Source organism: Columba livia, chromosome 10 (assembly GCF_036013475.1).
Source record: "Columba livia isolate bColLiv1 breed racing homer chromosome 10, bColLiv1.pat.W.v2, whole genome shotgun sequence".
Lineage (NCBI taxonomy): Eukaryota > Metazoa > Chordata > Aves > Columbiformes > Columbidae > Columba > Columba livia.
In genome coordinates this window covers 17,881,142-17,894,775 of record NC_088611.1, presented here as the reverse complement: position 1 = coordinate 17,894,775, position 13,634 = coordinate 17,881,142, and the positions used below count along the sequence as shown (strand labels likewise).

The 13,634-nt window shown below is 40.4% G+C and overlaps 1 protein-coding gene across 7 annotated transcripts in view; it reads left to right on the top strand.

The window, feature by feature from the left end:
* Nucleotides 1-13,634, top strand: part of PXK (PX domain containing serine/threonine kinase like) — a 37,078-nt gene that overhangs the window by 10,716 nt on the left and 12,728 nt on the right. For all 7 annotated transcript variants that reach the window (XM_065075583.1, XM_065075582.1, XM_065075580.1 and 4 more), the window contains exons 2-12: nucleotides 217-267; nucleotides 927-974; nucleotides 5,485-5,671; nucleotides 7,608-7,685; nucleotides 7,849-7,922; nucleotides 8,813-8,887; nucleotides 10,111-10,215; nucleotides 10,370-10,471; nucleotides 11,125-11,286; nucleotides 12,626-12,743; nucleotides 13,174-13,252. In XM_065075583.1, the coding sequence (XP_064931655.1) occupies nucleotides 217-267; nucleotides 927-974; nucleotides 5,485-5,671; nucleotides 7,608-7,685; nucleotides 7,849-7,922; nucleotides 8,813-8,887; nucleotides 10,111-10,215; nucleotides 10,370-10,471; nucleotides 11,125-11,286; nucleotides 12,626-12,743; nucleotides 13,174-13,252 (1,079 nt within the window). The remainder of the gene's footprint in view (nucleotides 1-216; nucleotides 268-926; nucleotides 975-5,484; nucleotides 5,672-7,607; nucleotides 7,686-7,848; nucleotides 7,923-8,812; nucleotides 8,888-10,110; nucleotides 10,216-10,369; nucleotides 10,472-11,124; nucleotides 11,287-12,625; nucleotides 12,744-13,173; nucleotides 13,253-13,634) is intronic.

Below are 13,634 nucleotides of genomic sequence, written 5' to 3'. Positions count from 1 at the left end.
GGACTCCTCATCTCTTCCTCGGTGAAGCAGAGGGAGCTGCTAGTGGTGGGTCTGAGCAAACCCGCTCCGACCTTCACCCAGCCATGGAAAGTCTTCATCTGAATCCTCTGTTCTTGAGTGTTTCATAATCTGATAGTGGTCATATTTGGAGAAGTACCTTATAACTTTCTTCGGCTTGTTACTTCTCATTTCTAATAATGTTTTTCCTTTTATTAGGAATACATCATCCGCGTTCAGAGAGGAGTTTCAGCGGAAAACAGTTGGCAGGTAATTTCTTGAACTGTGGTTCGTGTAACCAGGATGCCTTTTTAGGAAGAACTTGGAAATTGTCTCTTCCTAGCTTTTGAAATTTGAGCTAGAGAGGGAAATGTTGGTTTGGAACTGAAGACACAAAGTGCTTGAATACTTTTGGTCAAAAACGAAGAGAAAGGCAGCATTACTGCCAGCTGCAGAAGGCATGGTGTCTGCTGCTATTGTGAATATTCCAGGAAAACAGGGAAAATGCCTGTCGTGTTACTACTGTGTGCTGCACGACCATCATTTTTAAATCTCCAATTCCAGTTTGCCTTCCCTAGTGCTAAAATCAGCCTTGCTGATACATGAGCAATGAGACATAGGAGTAATGAAGGTGACTGTGAAAAGTTGTTGCATATAACACGGCAAAAATACATTGTTTGCTGACAGCTTTGCTCGCAAAGATGCTCACAAGTGCTGTTTTAAGGTAACGTCTGAAATGTATTTTCATTCTGGTCAAGATGTGATTAAAAACATTTCTTTGCTCTCTGGCAGTTATGGATTTGTACAAAAATGGTTAAAAGAAGAAAAACTTATACACGGGAATTACTTTTCTCTGATGGGATTTTGAAGGGTGAAATGCTAATGGGAAAAGTAATATATTTCCTGAACTTTGTTATTATGTTTTGCAGATTGTGAGGCGATACAGTGACTTTGACTTGCTTAATAACAGCTTGCAGGTAACTTTTACCCCTTATATGTAAATATCAAATGTCCGTAAGAAGGATTTATATCAAATGGCTTGTGATACTTCTATGCATTGCAGTGAAGAAAAGATACAAATTCACGTAGCTGTAAATAGAAACAATGACTTCGCGTGTAATTTTAACGCCTACTTTTTTCACTCTTTTCTCTTGTAAAACTCTAATTTTAGCACCAACAGGACCAGTTTATACAGAAATGGAGGAAACTGGCAGATACTGAATCTTTCCCTTCAGTACTGCGACTTGTTCCGGTTTTATGTGTTATTATTTGTTCCTCCTTTGATTCGAAGAAAGCCAAAGCAGCACACACCAACCTTATAAATTCAGCATTGAAGTGCTACGTCTCATTATTTATACTCGTCTAAAAGCACTACCAGATGCTGCTCATCATGTGATGGTTTTCTGTATCACTGGGAAGTGTTCCGTAGTTAAACACTGGACTTACTGTGTGTTTTCTTGTGCTTTTTTGGACAATTATTTCTTTTTAGTTTGTGTGGGAAAAAGGAGGGTATGTGAGTGTGTTTGGGAAGCGGGGGGAGCAGCAGCAACTGGCATCTCCAGGAATGAAACTTGTTACTCCAGATTTCCATAGTACTATGCCAGCAAGATAAAAAGTGAATGCTTCTGCGATTTGAGGGTAGATTTTTGTGACTTTGAAACTTTTTTCCCCTGTTAAATGTTGCATGAATTCAGGAGCTTAATGCTGCTTCTCCTTCCTCTCCCCCACCTTCATCGAATCAGTTATTTGCTTGATAAACGTCAGTGAGAAAACCACGTAGGATGTTGAATTGTGCACTCTGATAGTCTGCTCTAACTGATTCCTGCGCTAGAAGGTGGATGGAAGGGCATATTAGTCACAATTCAACAGATGAAATGTGGTTGCATTGTGGAATTATTTTATTGAATGTACAGTGGCACGTAGGAACTCTTATCGTGACCTAGAAACCTCTTGTGTGGTGTGCTGAATAAATGCGGTACAAAGATGTCTCCAGCTCCAAAGAGCATTTCTGGTTAGATAAGCACCCATGGGAAGACAAGGAAATGACATGGTACTAGTCATCATAGTCCACAGTAGTCTTAACCATAGTCAAGTTTTGATAGAGATCACAGAGAATGAATTTTGAGAAAGATTTAAAAATAAGAAAGAGTTCACTTTTGCAGTCGCCTATAACAAGCTCCTCTTAACCGTGGGGAATAGAATGTGAAAAAGCTTTGTTGTCTTCTCATTTAACTTTCAAATGAGGCAGCTTTAGTAGAGAAGCCAATGGACCTTTAAGACTTAAAATGCAGAAATGACAGGTACTGGAAGGTTAGGCCAAGGTGGAAGGTCTAGGAAGTGAAAGTAAACAGGTTATGTGTGATGTGGTACAGGAAGAAGAGCACCTTGTATCTGAGACAAAGGTGAGTGATAGAAGTGGAGGGTTCAGGAAGTTATTCGACACCAACTTGCAGAGTGGGACAAGGAGGAATTTGAAATGAGAAATTTTGCAGATAGAAGATACCAAGATCTGGGACGAAAACATCAGCTACTTGTATGGCTAGAAGAGATCAAACAGAATCATCAAGACATACCTCTGACACGGGTAGGAGGATGTGCAGAGGGCGGCTAAATTAAGAGGCTGTGTTCATTAGCACTTGATCTCCTTCAGTGTAAACTACCGCTCATGTTCAAACTCCTGTTTCTACTTGCCATAGTCTGGAACGGCAAAGATCTCTCTCTGTTTGGAGACAGCCGGCTGAGAGCCACCCCAAGAGGTGTAATTCCTTGTTACGTGCCCAGCAGAATGGCAGGGACAACGCTTTAAATGTGTACCAAAGATGCACAGCTCTGCTTTTGACAAACACCACTGCTTCTCCAGCTGAGACCCGTATGCCAGGGCTTGAGAGACAGCAGAGAGCAGCTGACGAGGAGCGTGTTAAAATTGCTCATTTCTCCCACTGTTTGAGATTTTGTTTTTATAAATTGCTCTTTGTGATGCTGGAGCTGAAGTTTTCTGATCCCTTAAGACATGAAACACTCCCCAGTTCTTTCCATCTAGAACTCTAAGTGACAATATTTCATCACAATGTTTAGGTCCCATGATTAAACTCTTTAAACTCTCATCTGTGTACATTGAAATCAGAGTAAACAAACAATCTCCAAACAAAACAACCCCCCGAACAGTATAAAGCAATGAGCAATAAGAAAATACCAAAACCCAATCTCCATCCTTGAAAATGAAAACATTGCTGGACAAACTGCTGGGTTTTCTTTTGGGTGTAAAGCCCCAAGTTTCTTCCAGTTCTGTGCCATACTGGACCTCTCTGTAGGTTTGGGTGGTTGTGTTGGAACACGTAGCTGCAGCTGAGCTGGAATGCAACTTTTCTGCTGTTAATCTGCTGCTACCTGTGCAATAAAAGCAAGGACCAAGAATTTCTAAACTGTGTACACTGGGGGATGCAGTCCTACCACCCACCTTGGAAATAATGAGAAGTGTTTGCTTGTGACCCTGATCTGCATCAGAAGGTTTCAAGGCAGATTCCCTGAACTCTCAGCCATGTGCTGGAGTTAAAAGCCCCTTCCAGACCATCCTGCATTTCTTCCTCTTCTCTTATTTGACAGAGATGTGTGGAGATCACTGGCTGTTCTTTTGTTCGGTGAACTACTGGTACAGCAAGATACAGAAGCGTTTTATTGCGGCTTTTGAACAGACATTCCTGAGCGGGCTGCGATTTGAAGATAAGAGTGTTAATTCCCAGGTTCTTCTGTGGTGAAGCCCATCCTGGCTCCAGCGCTGAGCTGGGGACGCTGATGAGTTGCCGTGATTGAAAGCTTGTGAGGTCTTTGCCAGGTCAGGACCGCACTGAGGTCTTGTTCAGCGGCAGACGGTGCTCCCGCTCTGCTGGATGCTGTGGCAGATAGCTACAAAAACCTGCGGGTGAATGGTGCTTTCTGCTGAAATATAGCAGATGTGCGGGGTATTGAAATAAATTTTAAAACAATAGTGGGCTAAAAGCATCGGAACTAGAGTCCTTTTCGCTCTGCTGGGAGCTAGCCGTCAGGTCAGGGAGGTGAAGGTGATTATGATTTGATGTACTTTTCCAGTGAGTTATACCAGAAATGGATTTAATTGTTGTTTAGAAACTTGTTTGTGAATGGAAGTAAGAGTGGTCTGCCAAATGAAACTCTTGTGTGCCTCTGGCGTTACAGCCAGTAATGCACCAAATTAGCTTTAAGTCATAAATTGTTAGTTTTGAGTTTATTCCTTGATGTGTTTTTTTCCCCCCTTGTGTGTAACAGAGCATTAAAAAATGCTCACTGGATTGGATTATTTTTCTGCAATTCAGGCACAGTTAGAGCTGTAACTTTACCAGCCCGTGATTTGCAGTTAGAAACGGGAAATAGAAGTGGCTGAGGTTGAACTCCTGCGTTCAAAAGGAGGAGAAAACGAAAAGGGGTTGCTGCTTCTGCCCCAGTTCATTGAACTAATCCTTTCCTTTTTCACTAGTTAAAATGCGTTGTTCAGACACCACGTCACTGTCTTCTCCCCGGTGAACTGTTTGCTTTAGAAATGAGGTTGTTGCATCTGGTGTAATTGATTCCTGCAACACACTCTTCTCCAAGCCAGCCCCCCTGGAGATGCAGGGCACCCAAGGCAGGTGCTTTGATCTGCAGGACAACGATGTGTTAACAACCTGAAAAATTTATTCTGGCAATTCACATGACCTAATTGAATATAAACACTGTGTGCAATCCTAGTTTTGTTTTCTAAAGATGATCTCTTTGATGTGACTTGCATAAGGCTTTGAATTCCTGTACATTTTTCCATCGTCCTGTTTCGAAATATTCCCCTGATTTTTTTCCTCAAGTTTTGGATCACTTATGTCAACATAAACCAACTACTGTACATCCACTGGTAGATTGCAGCTATTTCTGGGTTGAAAGCTGTTTAAAAACTGTACAGCAACTAATTCAGAAGAGAAAATTGAAAAGTTGAAGCGTATTTGAAATTACAGATTTAAAATACTGGCAGTAAGGGCATTGAATTACCTATAAAGGCGGTAGAGGCAAAGTTATTAATCTGCACTTCATGAAATAAGAAAGCATAAATCTTATCCAGAGTAAATTGTGAGGCATGAATCCTTTTTGTGCTGTGGTGGAGATAGATCCTAGAAAGGCTTTGGCTGAAAATTGTAGTCATTTAGTATCTGAAAGTTTTGTGTGGGGATCTTCAATGCATGACTCACTAGCAAGAATTTCTCTCCTCGCATTTTCAGTGTCATTCCACTTACTAATCTCTTCACAGCGGGATGGGAGCTGTTGTCTGTCTAGCTTACCCTGATAACAGTACTTAGAAAAAACATAAAAGCCTGTACATATACGCAGTCCAAAAAGAGTTATCCGGTAGTTAGCTTGCTGCTGAGAGTCTTTTACTTTCTGGGTTGCGAGTTTCTATCCCTGAGGCATTTTGAGAGCGAGGGTAGTAATTTTTCCTCTCTTTTTCAGATCTCAACTCTAAGTCTACCTCTTCCTCCAAAAAAATTGATTGGGAATATGGAGCGTGAATTCATAGCTGAAAGACAGAAAGGACTCCAGGCCTATCTCGATGCAATTACTTCCCATCACATACTGTCTAACTGTGAGCTGGTAAAAAAATTCTTGGACCCAAACAGCTATTCTGTAAACTACACTGGTAAGTGAGGGATTGCAAAACTGCTTTCCAGTTTCCCTTGAGCCTTTGTGTGTGTATCTTCCATTGATTCTGGCAAGGATTTACACTGGAACGTGGCGGGTGGATGGGGGAACAACTTCCAGAATTATCATCCTGTGCATGTGATTATTTAGTAAAATGCTTCTCTAGCTTTGTGCATGAATCACGCTGCGATTCGCAAACCTAAATATTTGAATTATCTTACAGAGGAGTGATGAGGGTCAAGATCTATGTAAGCAGGACTTAGGAGGGGGGAGTTGATGAAAGCGACATCTACTTTTTCACAGTTTGTGATAAAAGCGGAGGGTTGGTGTTTGGAAATCGTCTACCAGAGCGTGAAGGTTGAGTTAAGTTTGTCAGGTCTGCGTTCTGTTAAAACGGACGGTTGTCTGAACACCGAGTGTTGCTTTTTTCATTTTTCAAATCAACAGGAACAATTGTGGTCATCTTGTCTGGCTCCCACTATCAGTTTGGGTTGTGAGACTTCCTAGAACTAATTGTTCGAGCTAGGCTGAGGACTTTTTCAAGGCTCGAACAAGTCACACATCCTCTCCCCCAAATACTGGAAAATCACTGCGTCCCTTCAAATGATATCCAGTGATCAGTTCTCTTCGTGATTGTTCCTTCTTTCAATTTGTCTCCCTTCAGCTTCAGCCATTGGAGATTGTTAAATATTTGCTTTACGGACTAAAAAACAACTTCCTCTTAGTCATGAAACCCCATCTACAGATTTAGTTCACAGGCAAAACAACTCTTTGCAAAATGCAAAGCTTGTTTTCACAGAAGCAGAGCCCACTGAAGCAGGAACTTGCTGCTTCCTTTTCACTTGTCTTTTTGCTCTCCCTTTATGTAACATTCTCGTGCCTTCAGCTTCAAAGTGCAGAGAACATTTCCCGGATGTTTATGGTGAGCTGTGGAGGAGTTGTAAATGATGAGTAACTCTTTAAGGATGCAGTTTGTCTGCCCGATGCTGAGCCAGCAATTTCAATCCTCAAGGAGACGCTGTGACTTCTGTGTTAATTCTGAGCGCTTACATCAAGATTGTTTTCTCAGCAAGTTGCAGGGAAGTTAGTAGCAATCAAGTTGTTGCTTGTGGTCTTTGGAGTCACCATCAGTTTGTCATTTTTTAGATACTGGAGCCGTGGGCTGATATTTATTGCACTGTTCTCTCTTTTTTTCCTAGCCTGTTTTCAGATAGACAAGATGCAGGGCAGGAGTATCAGTGCATCCTTACATTTTTTCTGAGCTTCTATGCCAAGATAAGCCGTGTTAGAGAAAACTCCTGGTTGGCATGATTCCCTTTCTCCTCCTGCTGTCTCCACTTCTCACTGAGATTTCCCCTCAAAGCGCTTCATGGATAAACCAGTTGTGTTTCCAGCTGTGGGAGAATTCAGCAACCAGAAGGGTGACTTTATCCCCCACCCCCTGCCTCAGAAATGTGTGTTGGATCATGGTAGCTTGCAAAATACCTTTGCCTGCACAGAAAAGGGCAGAATAACACCTAGTGAAACAGAACTGACTAGTTTACGTGTAGTAATGGCAATGTAGGTGCACATTAAAGAGATGGAAAAGTTGGCTCTTTTACAGGTGTAGCAGAAACATTTCATGATCTTACATAGTGTGGGGAATCTTAGCTGCGAGCATTGGATTTGGACTTAGAAATGTAGATCTAGTACAGATAGAAGCTGGGTAAGGTAAGATTTTTGAAGGCAGAGCTTGCTTTGTTTTCTCTGCGGATTTGAGATCTCAGGTTAAAAATGCAAATGCCCTTTAACTGTGCTTTTATCTGATTTCCTTTTAAAGTGATTTTGCTGACTTTCAGTCTGAATTCCTGCAGGTTTCTTTCTGGCATTGAACATTACCTAACATGGATAATAATCTTATATAGTCTCTTAAAAACCTTTTTTTTTCTTTCCAGAAATTGCCTTACAGCATGTTTCAATGTTCTTCCGATCAGAGCCAAAGTGGGAAGTGGTAGAACCATTAAAAGATATAGGTAAGGAGAGCATATATGCATAAAAACTTGTCTGATTTTTTTTTTCCCAAACTATACGAGTTTTCCTGAGGTTACAATAGTACTTTTGCTTACAGAGCTCGTCCTGCCTGTAAGCTGCGTGATTTAGTAGTGGTTAAGCTGCTGATGACTTTTTGTTTTGTAGGTTGGCGAATACGTAAGAAATATTTCTTAATGAAGATTAAGAATCAACCAAAGGAGCGACTAATGCTAAGCTGGGTATATATACTTTCATCTCATACTCAAGTCTTTCTTAATGAACGTGGCTGATTTAATTGATATTGACTGCCATGTGTGAGTGATGGAGAGACAGACTTAAAAGCTCAGGTTTTGGAAGAGCCTTGAGAGCCCTTAGGTGGATGTGTGGTGTGGGAACTTGTTGTGTTTCTTTAGTGGGAAATCCAGTTTGCAGGTTTCTGTGCCTGGTCATTTGTTCCCATTCCTGCACATCAAGTTCCTTTAGTTGTAATGATGGAGCTGTTGACCGCAGGATAAATTTGCTCACTGAAAATAACAAGGTGATCCGATTTAAAGTGGTGGCTTTTCTTATTCGGATCTTTAGTTGTACTGACTAACAGGTGAGAGAGGCATGAATTGCTCCTTTAGGGTGGACATTTATCAACACCAAGTAGTTTTTTGTTACCAAACACATGCTCATGCGCTCAAATGTTCTGCCCCGCTGATGATATTGGCACAGCTGTTTGTGAGACTTCACTGGAGAGCAGATATCACTAAAGTCAGCAGTAGGAGGGAAGGTTGTTTTTTATCGCTGGAGAGGAAGAAGGTGGATGTTTCAGCCTTATCAGTTCACAATGCACACAGTCCCCAGTTTGGGGTTGGCAGAGTTCATTCAGCGGTAGTAAAGCGCGTCAGATACGGGGGAGGAAGGAGGCAATAATACTTACTTACTGTCAGATGCCTTGTATTGTGAAACCATGGCCTAATTCAACGTCTTCAAGATTCATTCTGTATGTGTAATTTCCTTGCTCGCTCTTCAAAATTATACCTTCAAGCAGCTGTCTTGATTTGTGAGAGCAGAATATAGATCACATTTTCATTAGAGAATGCAACATCTGTCACGACGCCTTTCTTTTCCTATTTATTTCCAGGCTGATCTTGGCCCTGATAAATACTTGTCTGACAAAGATTTACAGTATGCTGTGAAACTTCTTTCTTCCTGTTCTGTGAGTATTACTTGAAGACTTTTAAATTACAGCAGCACAAAAGTGCTTGTCAAGGACTGATCTTGCCAAAGCACATGTAGCCTTGTAGACACAGTTTGTAATTTTAGAGTTGCTTTCATTTAAAGATGTGCAAACCTTTTAATTAAATTTCCCACACAATGTGAGTTCACATGTTCTCAGCACAAATAATAATCCCGCAGGATTGTTACAGGAGATTCAGAGTTGTGGCTAATTGTATTTTTCTCTTTTGGTGCAGTACTGTGAGATCATGAGCTTTTATTGCATCTCCTCAACACTTTTAGGCTGTTAGGGTAGTGTTGTCGGGGTGTAATCTCTGGGGATACTCTCAGGCAGTGGAACGAGTCTCATTGTTTTTTCAGTTCTTTGAATTTAAGACAGGAGTATCTTGTAGAGGTACAATGGAGGCCATACAGTTTAAGCTCCTGTGCAGTGCCGCGTTATAAATCTATTAGGCATCTCTGTCTGGAAAACTGGCATTTGGCTCCGAAAGGAGTTTCTCTTTAAGGATGTGAAGCATGTGAGAGACTGGCTGAGCAGGGTGGTGTTTGAACGGTTAAACCTCTGCAGTCCTGAAACTCAGCAGATGCACACAACAGAAGAGGCTGAAAACCGGGCTTTCCAACCCCCAAACCACACTGAAACTACCGTATTAAAGCAAGACATGAACAAGGGGTCTTTTCCTAACGAGCAATTTCAATTTGTCTATGTGTTGCATGTGTAATCTGTTTCCAACTGGGCCGTCTCATTTGGTTTCACAAAGTTGCAGGAAGTTGTTACAATAATTTCTGAAGACATCAAACTGTTATGACAGTTATTAATGCTGAGTTTCCATATGTGCCATCGTTGTATGAAACTGAATGAATTTATTAGCTTAGCATGACTTAAACTTGCAGTAAAGTTGCTCATGTATAAGTGCTAATGGGACTGGATTCTTCATTTCTTTAAACTCCTGGTCTGTTTTGTTAAAAAATATAGTGTGTTTTTTATTATTATTATTTATGTGGAAATTGAACAATATCCTTTTGAAATTTTCCTTGCATCTTTTTACTCCAGGTTAAGACTTGAGCAAATGTCACTGACAGAATCTATTTTATTACATTAAATATACAATTCAGGCAGATCTTTGCTTACTTGTGAATGAAGCAAAGACAAATTACAGAATCTGTCATCTAAAACTTACCTACAGTTTCTTCTTTTGGTAGCATCCCTATATTTACAAAATCACTTTTGCCACTGCCAATGAATCTTCAGCGCTGGTTATTAGACCATTCAGTGAAAAAGGGACACTAAAGGACCTTATTTATAAGGTAATGTCTCCCCCACCCCCAACTCAAATGGTAGAATGTTTCCTGGAATGACCACAACATGTCTTTTATAAAACTGTTTATCTATTCCTAAGCAAACTAAGACAATTATTGGCTTTTCTGGGCGTGATGCTTGATACGTGTGTTTCTTTTCAAGGCAAAGCCAAAAGACCCATTCCTGAAGAAGTATTGCAATCCTAAAAAAATCCAAGGTCTTGAACTTCAGCAAATAAAAACATATGGAAGGCAAATATTAGAGGTAATTTTGCTTTATTTACTGTGGATTTTTTGTTTGGTTGTGGGTTTTTTTTGGTTTGTTTTTTGTTTAGGCCTGTGGTGTTTTGGTTTTTGGGGGTTTTTAGGCCAACTGGTTTAACTAGAAGAAGTAGGCAAACTTTTGAGGACGCAAGCTTTATTTCAGCAGCAGACTTGGCTGCTGGGAATTGAATTTAGGTAGATATGTGTGAGGCCATTTCCCACCAAAAAAAAAAGGCAGTTGGTATATGTGGCGCTCAAGTGCGAGGGAGGTGACAATGTAGTTTCTGCCTCGTGGAAAAAGAGAAAGAAGTAATTCATAGCCTGCAGAAACATGTGCCATAAATTCATTGTCGTTAATGTGGTTTTAAACTATAATACTCAGCTGAATTGTGAATTTTAGTTCCCATATCTCTCTGGGAGGTGTCTATCAGCCTGCTTTGAAGATCAGCATCGAATGTTTGTTTTGTGAGAGATGTTACCAGTGAAATGGAAATGAATAGTCAGCTAAAGTTGATGTAGATAGAAGATCAAGTCAAGCAAGCATTCCAAATAGGGGCCTCGTTTGTTATGTATCTGCTTTAGTATTGGAGCACTTAAGATCTTGAGATCATCAGAGCATCTTGTGACAGTGCTTCTGTATTGGATTTTTTGCAGGTATTAAAGTTCTTGCATGAGAAAGGTTTTCCCTACGGCCATCTTCACTCTGCCAATGTGATGCTGGATGGGGACACCTGCAAGTTACTGGATCTAGAAAACTCCTTGTTGGGACTTCCATCATTTTATCGATCGTACTTTTCACAGTTTCGGAAAATTAACGTAAGATTCAGATAATTAGTTCAGCTGACTCTTAGGCATCCCTTTAACCTCACCTTCTGTTTGTGGAGAACTGACTAGAATGAAAAAAAGCTCATAACTCCTTTTCTTTAATCTGAGCTTTTCTCCATCAAATCCCTTTTCTGCTCCCTCCAAATCACACTCTGGCTGCACAGAACTTTTGTTGCAGGACACTGAAGTGGGGCTGAGGCCACAGGTGAGTGGGCAGATGGGGGCTACAGGTGAGTGTTTTCATCACAGCAGTGCTGGCACGAATAGAGGTAAATGGCCAGTTCTTTTAAGATGTTTTTCCACCCTGGTCTTGTATTTCATAGGAACGTGCGTATTGTCTGCCACACTTTTTCACTCGTATGTCTGTACCATGAGTGCAGCGTATTACTTGGCCTTAGCTGGGAGCAGTAATCATCCCTCTCTTTGGATGCTGTGAAAATTGATCAGATGCTTGCAGATATCTAGCTATTAAAAGCTGGGTTTTATTTGTTTAAAGGGTGTCTCTTAACTGCAGGCTTGCAAAGCAAAACGCTATCTTCTTACAAAAATAGGAAAACAAATTTGCCCTGTTGCAGCAATACAGTTTTCTAGCCAGCATCTTGCCCTGCCTTAAAGTGCTCATTGTAATAATTCCGTATAGCATCACAAGACAGCTGCTTGCTGACCTTGCTGAACAAGTTCTACTGCGTTGTCACAGAAACGATCAAAAGTTCAGGATTAGTCCTAATCTGTTAGTACCATCAGAGCTCTAAGCCTTTTCCAGTAAGAGGAGCCATTTCTGTTTAAACATGAATCAAAAATCTCGGAAATATGCCGTCTGGGAGCTTAGCATGTATGTACAGCTTGCACAAACCTAAGGAGGAGTGGAACGTTTGTTTGGTATGCATTTGCATTTTTGCTCTCTTTTTATCTATCTCCCTGTAATGTGAAGCCGGTCATATTATGAATCTCACTCTTTGCTCTTTGACTTAGTTAGGAAAATGTGCTTTGTTGTGATTCTTATCAATGGATGGTGCCCTAAGTTGCTGTATCTTAAAAGAGTTCACTACTTCACGTGTTTTTATGGAACATGACTATACTGCTATCCCATTTACATCATCACGTACAGAAAGACAGCAGTAGCTTCTTTAGCTTAAACTTGAAGATCTCTTTTGAACTGAAGTTATGCAGGGAAGTGGTTTGGGTTACGAACTGTTTCAGTGGTTCCTCTTTTCTGTCTTCAAATGCAAGACCACTCTTTAATGGGTTATCACACGTTTTCAAACCAGTTGAAAAACTGATTAGTTCTAACAAGTTGGGTTTTCTTTTGGTTTTTGTTGTTCCTTCACAGACTTTAGAAGGTGTTGATGTACATTGCTTTGGACACTTACTGTATGAAATGACATATGGAAGACCCCCAGATATGATTCCAGTTGACAACTTCCCTCCTGCACCATCAGTGTTTGTTGGTTAGTACAAAGTCGAGAAAACGGGTACTTTTACCTTTTCCCTAAGCTGAAGTGCTGTGAAATAGCAGCTTAAGGTCTTTGCAGACTGTGACCAGAAAGAATTAGTTAATAATTTGTAAAAACAGATAGTGTGTTCTTCCTGAAATATATGTAGCGTGTAAATAAACCTTTTTTTTTTTGACTGAGTGATAAAGCAGTGTGTAGTAAGTAATTAGATGTCTGGATTCCCTTGCCTCGTGTCTAACATTCTTGAAAAGTTTTTATGTGTAATAGTAACATTATAATAAAAAACAGATGCCACAGAGCTTCATCACAGCTTAATTGATGCAATACTTAGGGGAACATCACACAGTGGTGCCAGACATCCATTCTAAATCAATTGCTATCCTGCCGTGCAAAAATGTGTTAGTTCTTATTCTTTCTTTGGTAGTGTCTGTGTTGGAATCCATTCTGACCTGTGAAGCTATGAAGAATGGCATGCCAACTGTTTCACGGCTCTTACAGATGCCGTAAGTCTTGTTTTACTTGTTTTATACTCATAGCAATGGTTTTAATTATATCTGCAGGAAGAACTTTTCTGTTCTTGTTCCTTTTTAGAAAGATTTGCTCCTCATTCTGAGGGATGTACAGAGTATCCCAAATGAAGCTTTAAAATTGATAGAACTCATCCTTTGTGAATATGATAGATGCTCTTTTGACATTTCTTTGTCTCTTGGTGTATTGGAGCTGTTATGAATGCATTTTATTTCGCATGGTGCTATGGTTTAAATTGATCCAGCTATTAAAACAGTGCAAGCACAATTAAGATCACGTTTTAAAGCATTTAGAATAAGGAGTGTTTTGCATGTTTTGGTAGATTTTGCTGTCAATTTACTTATGACCAGAAAAATA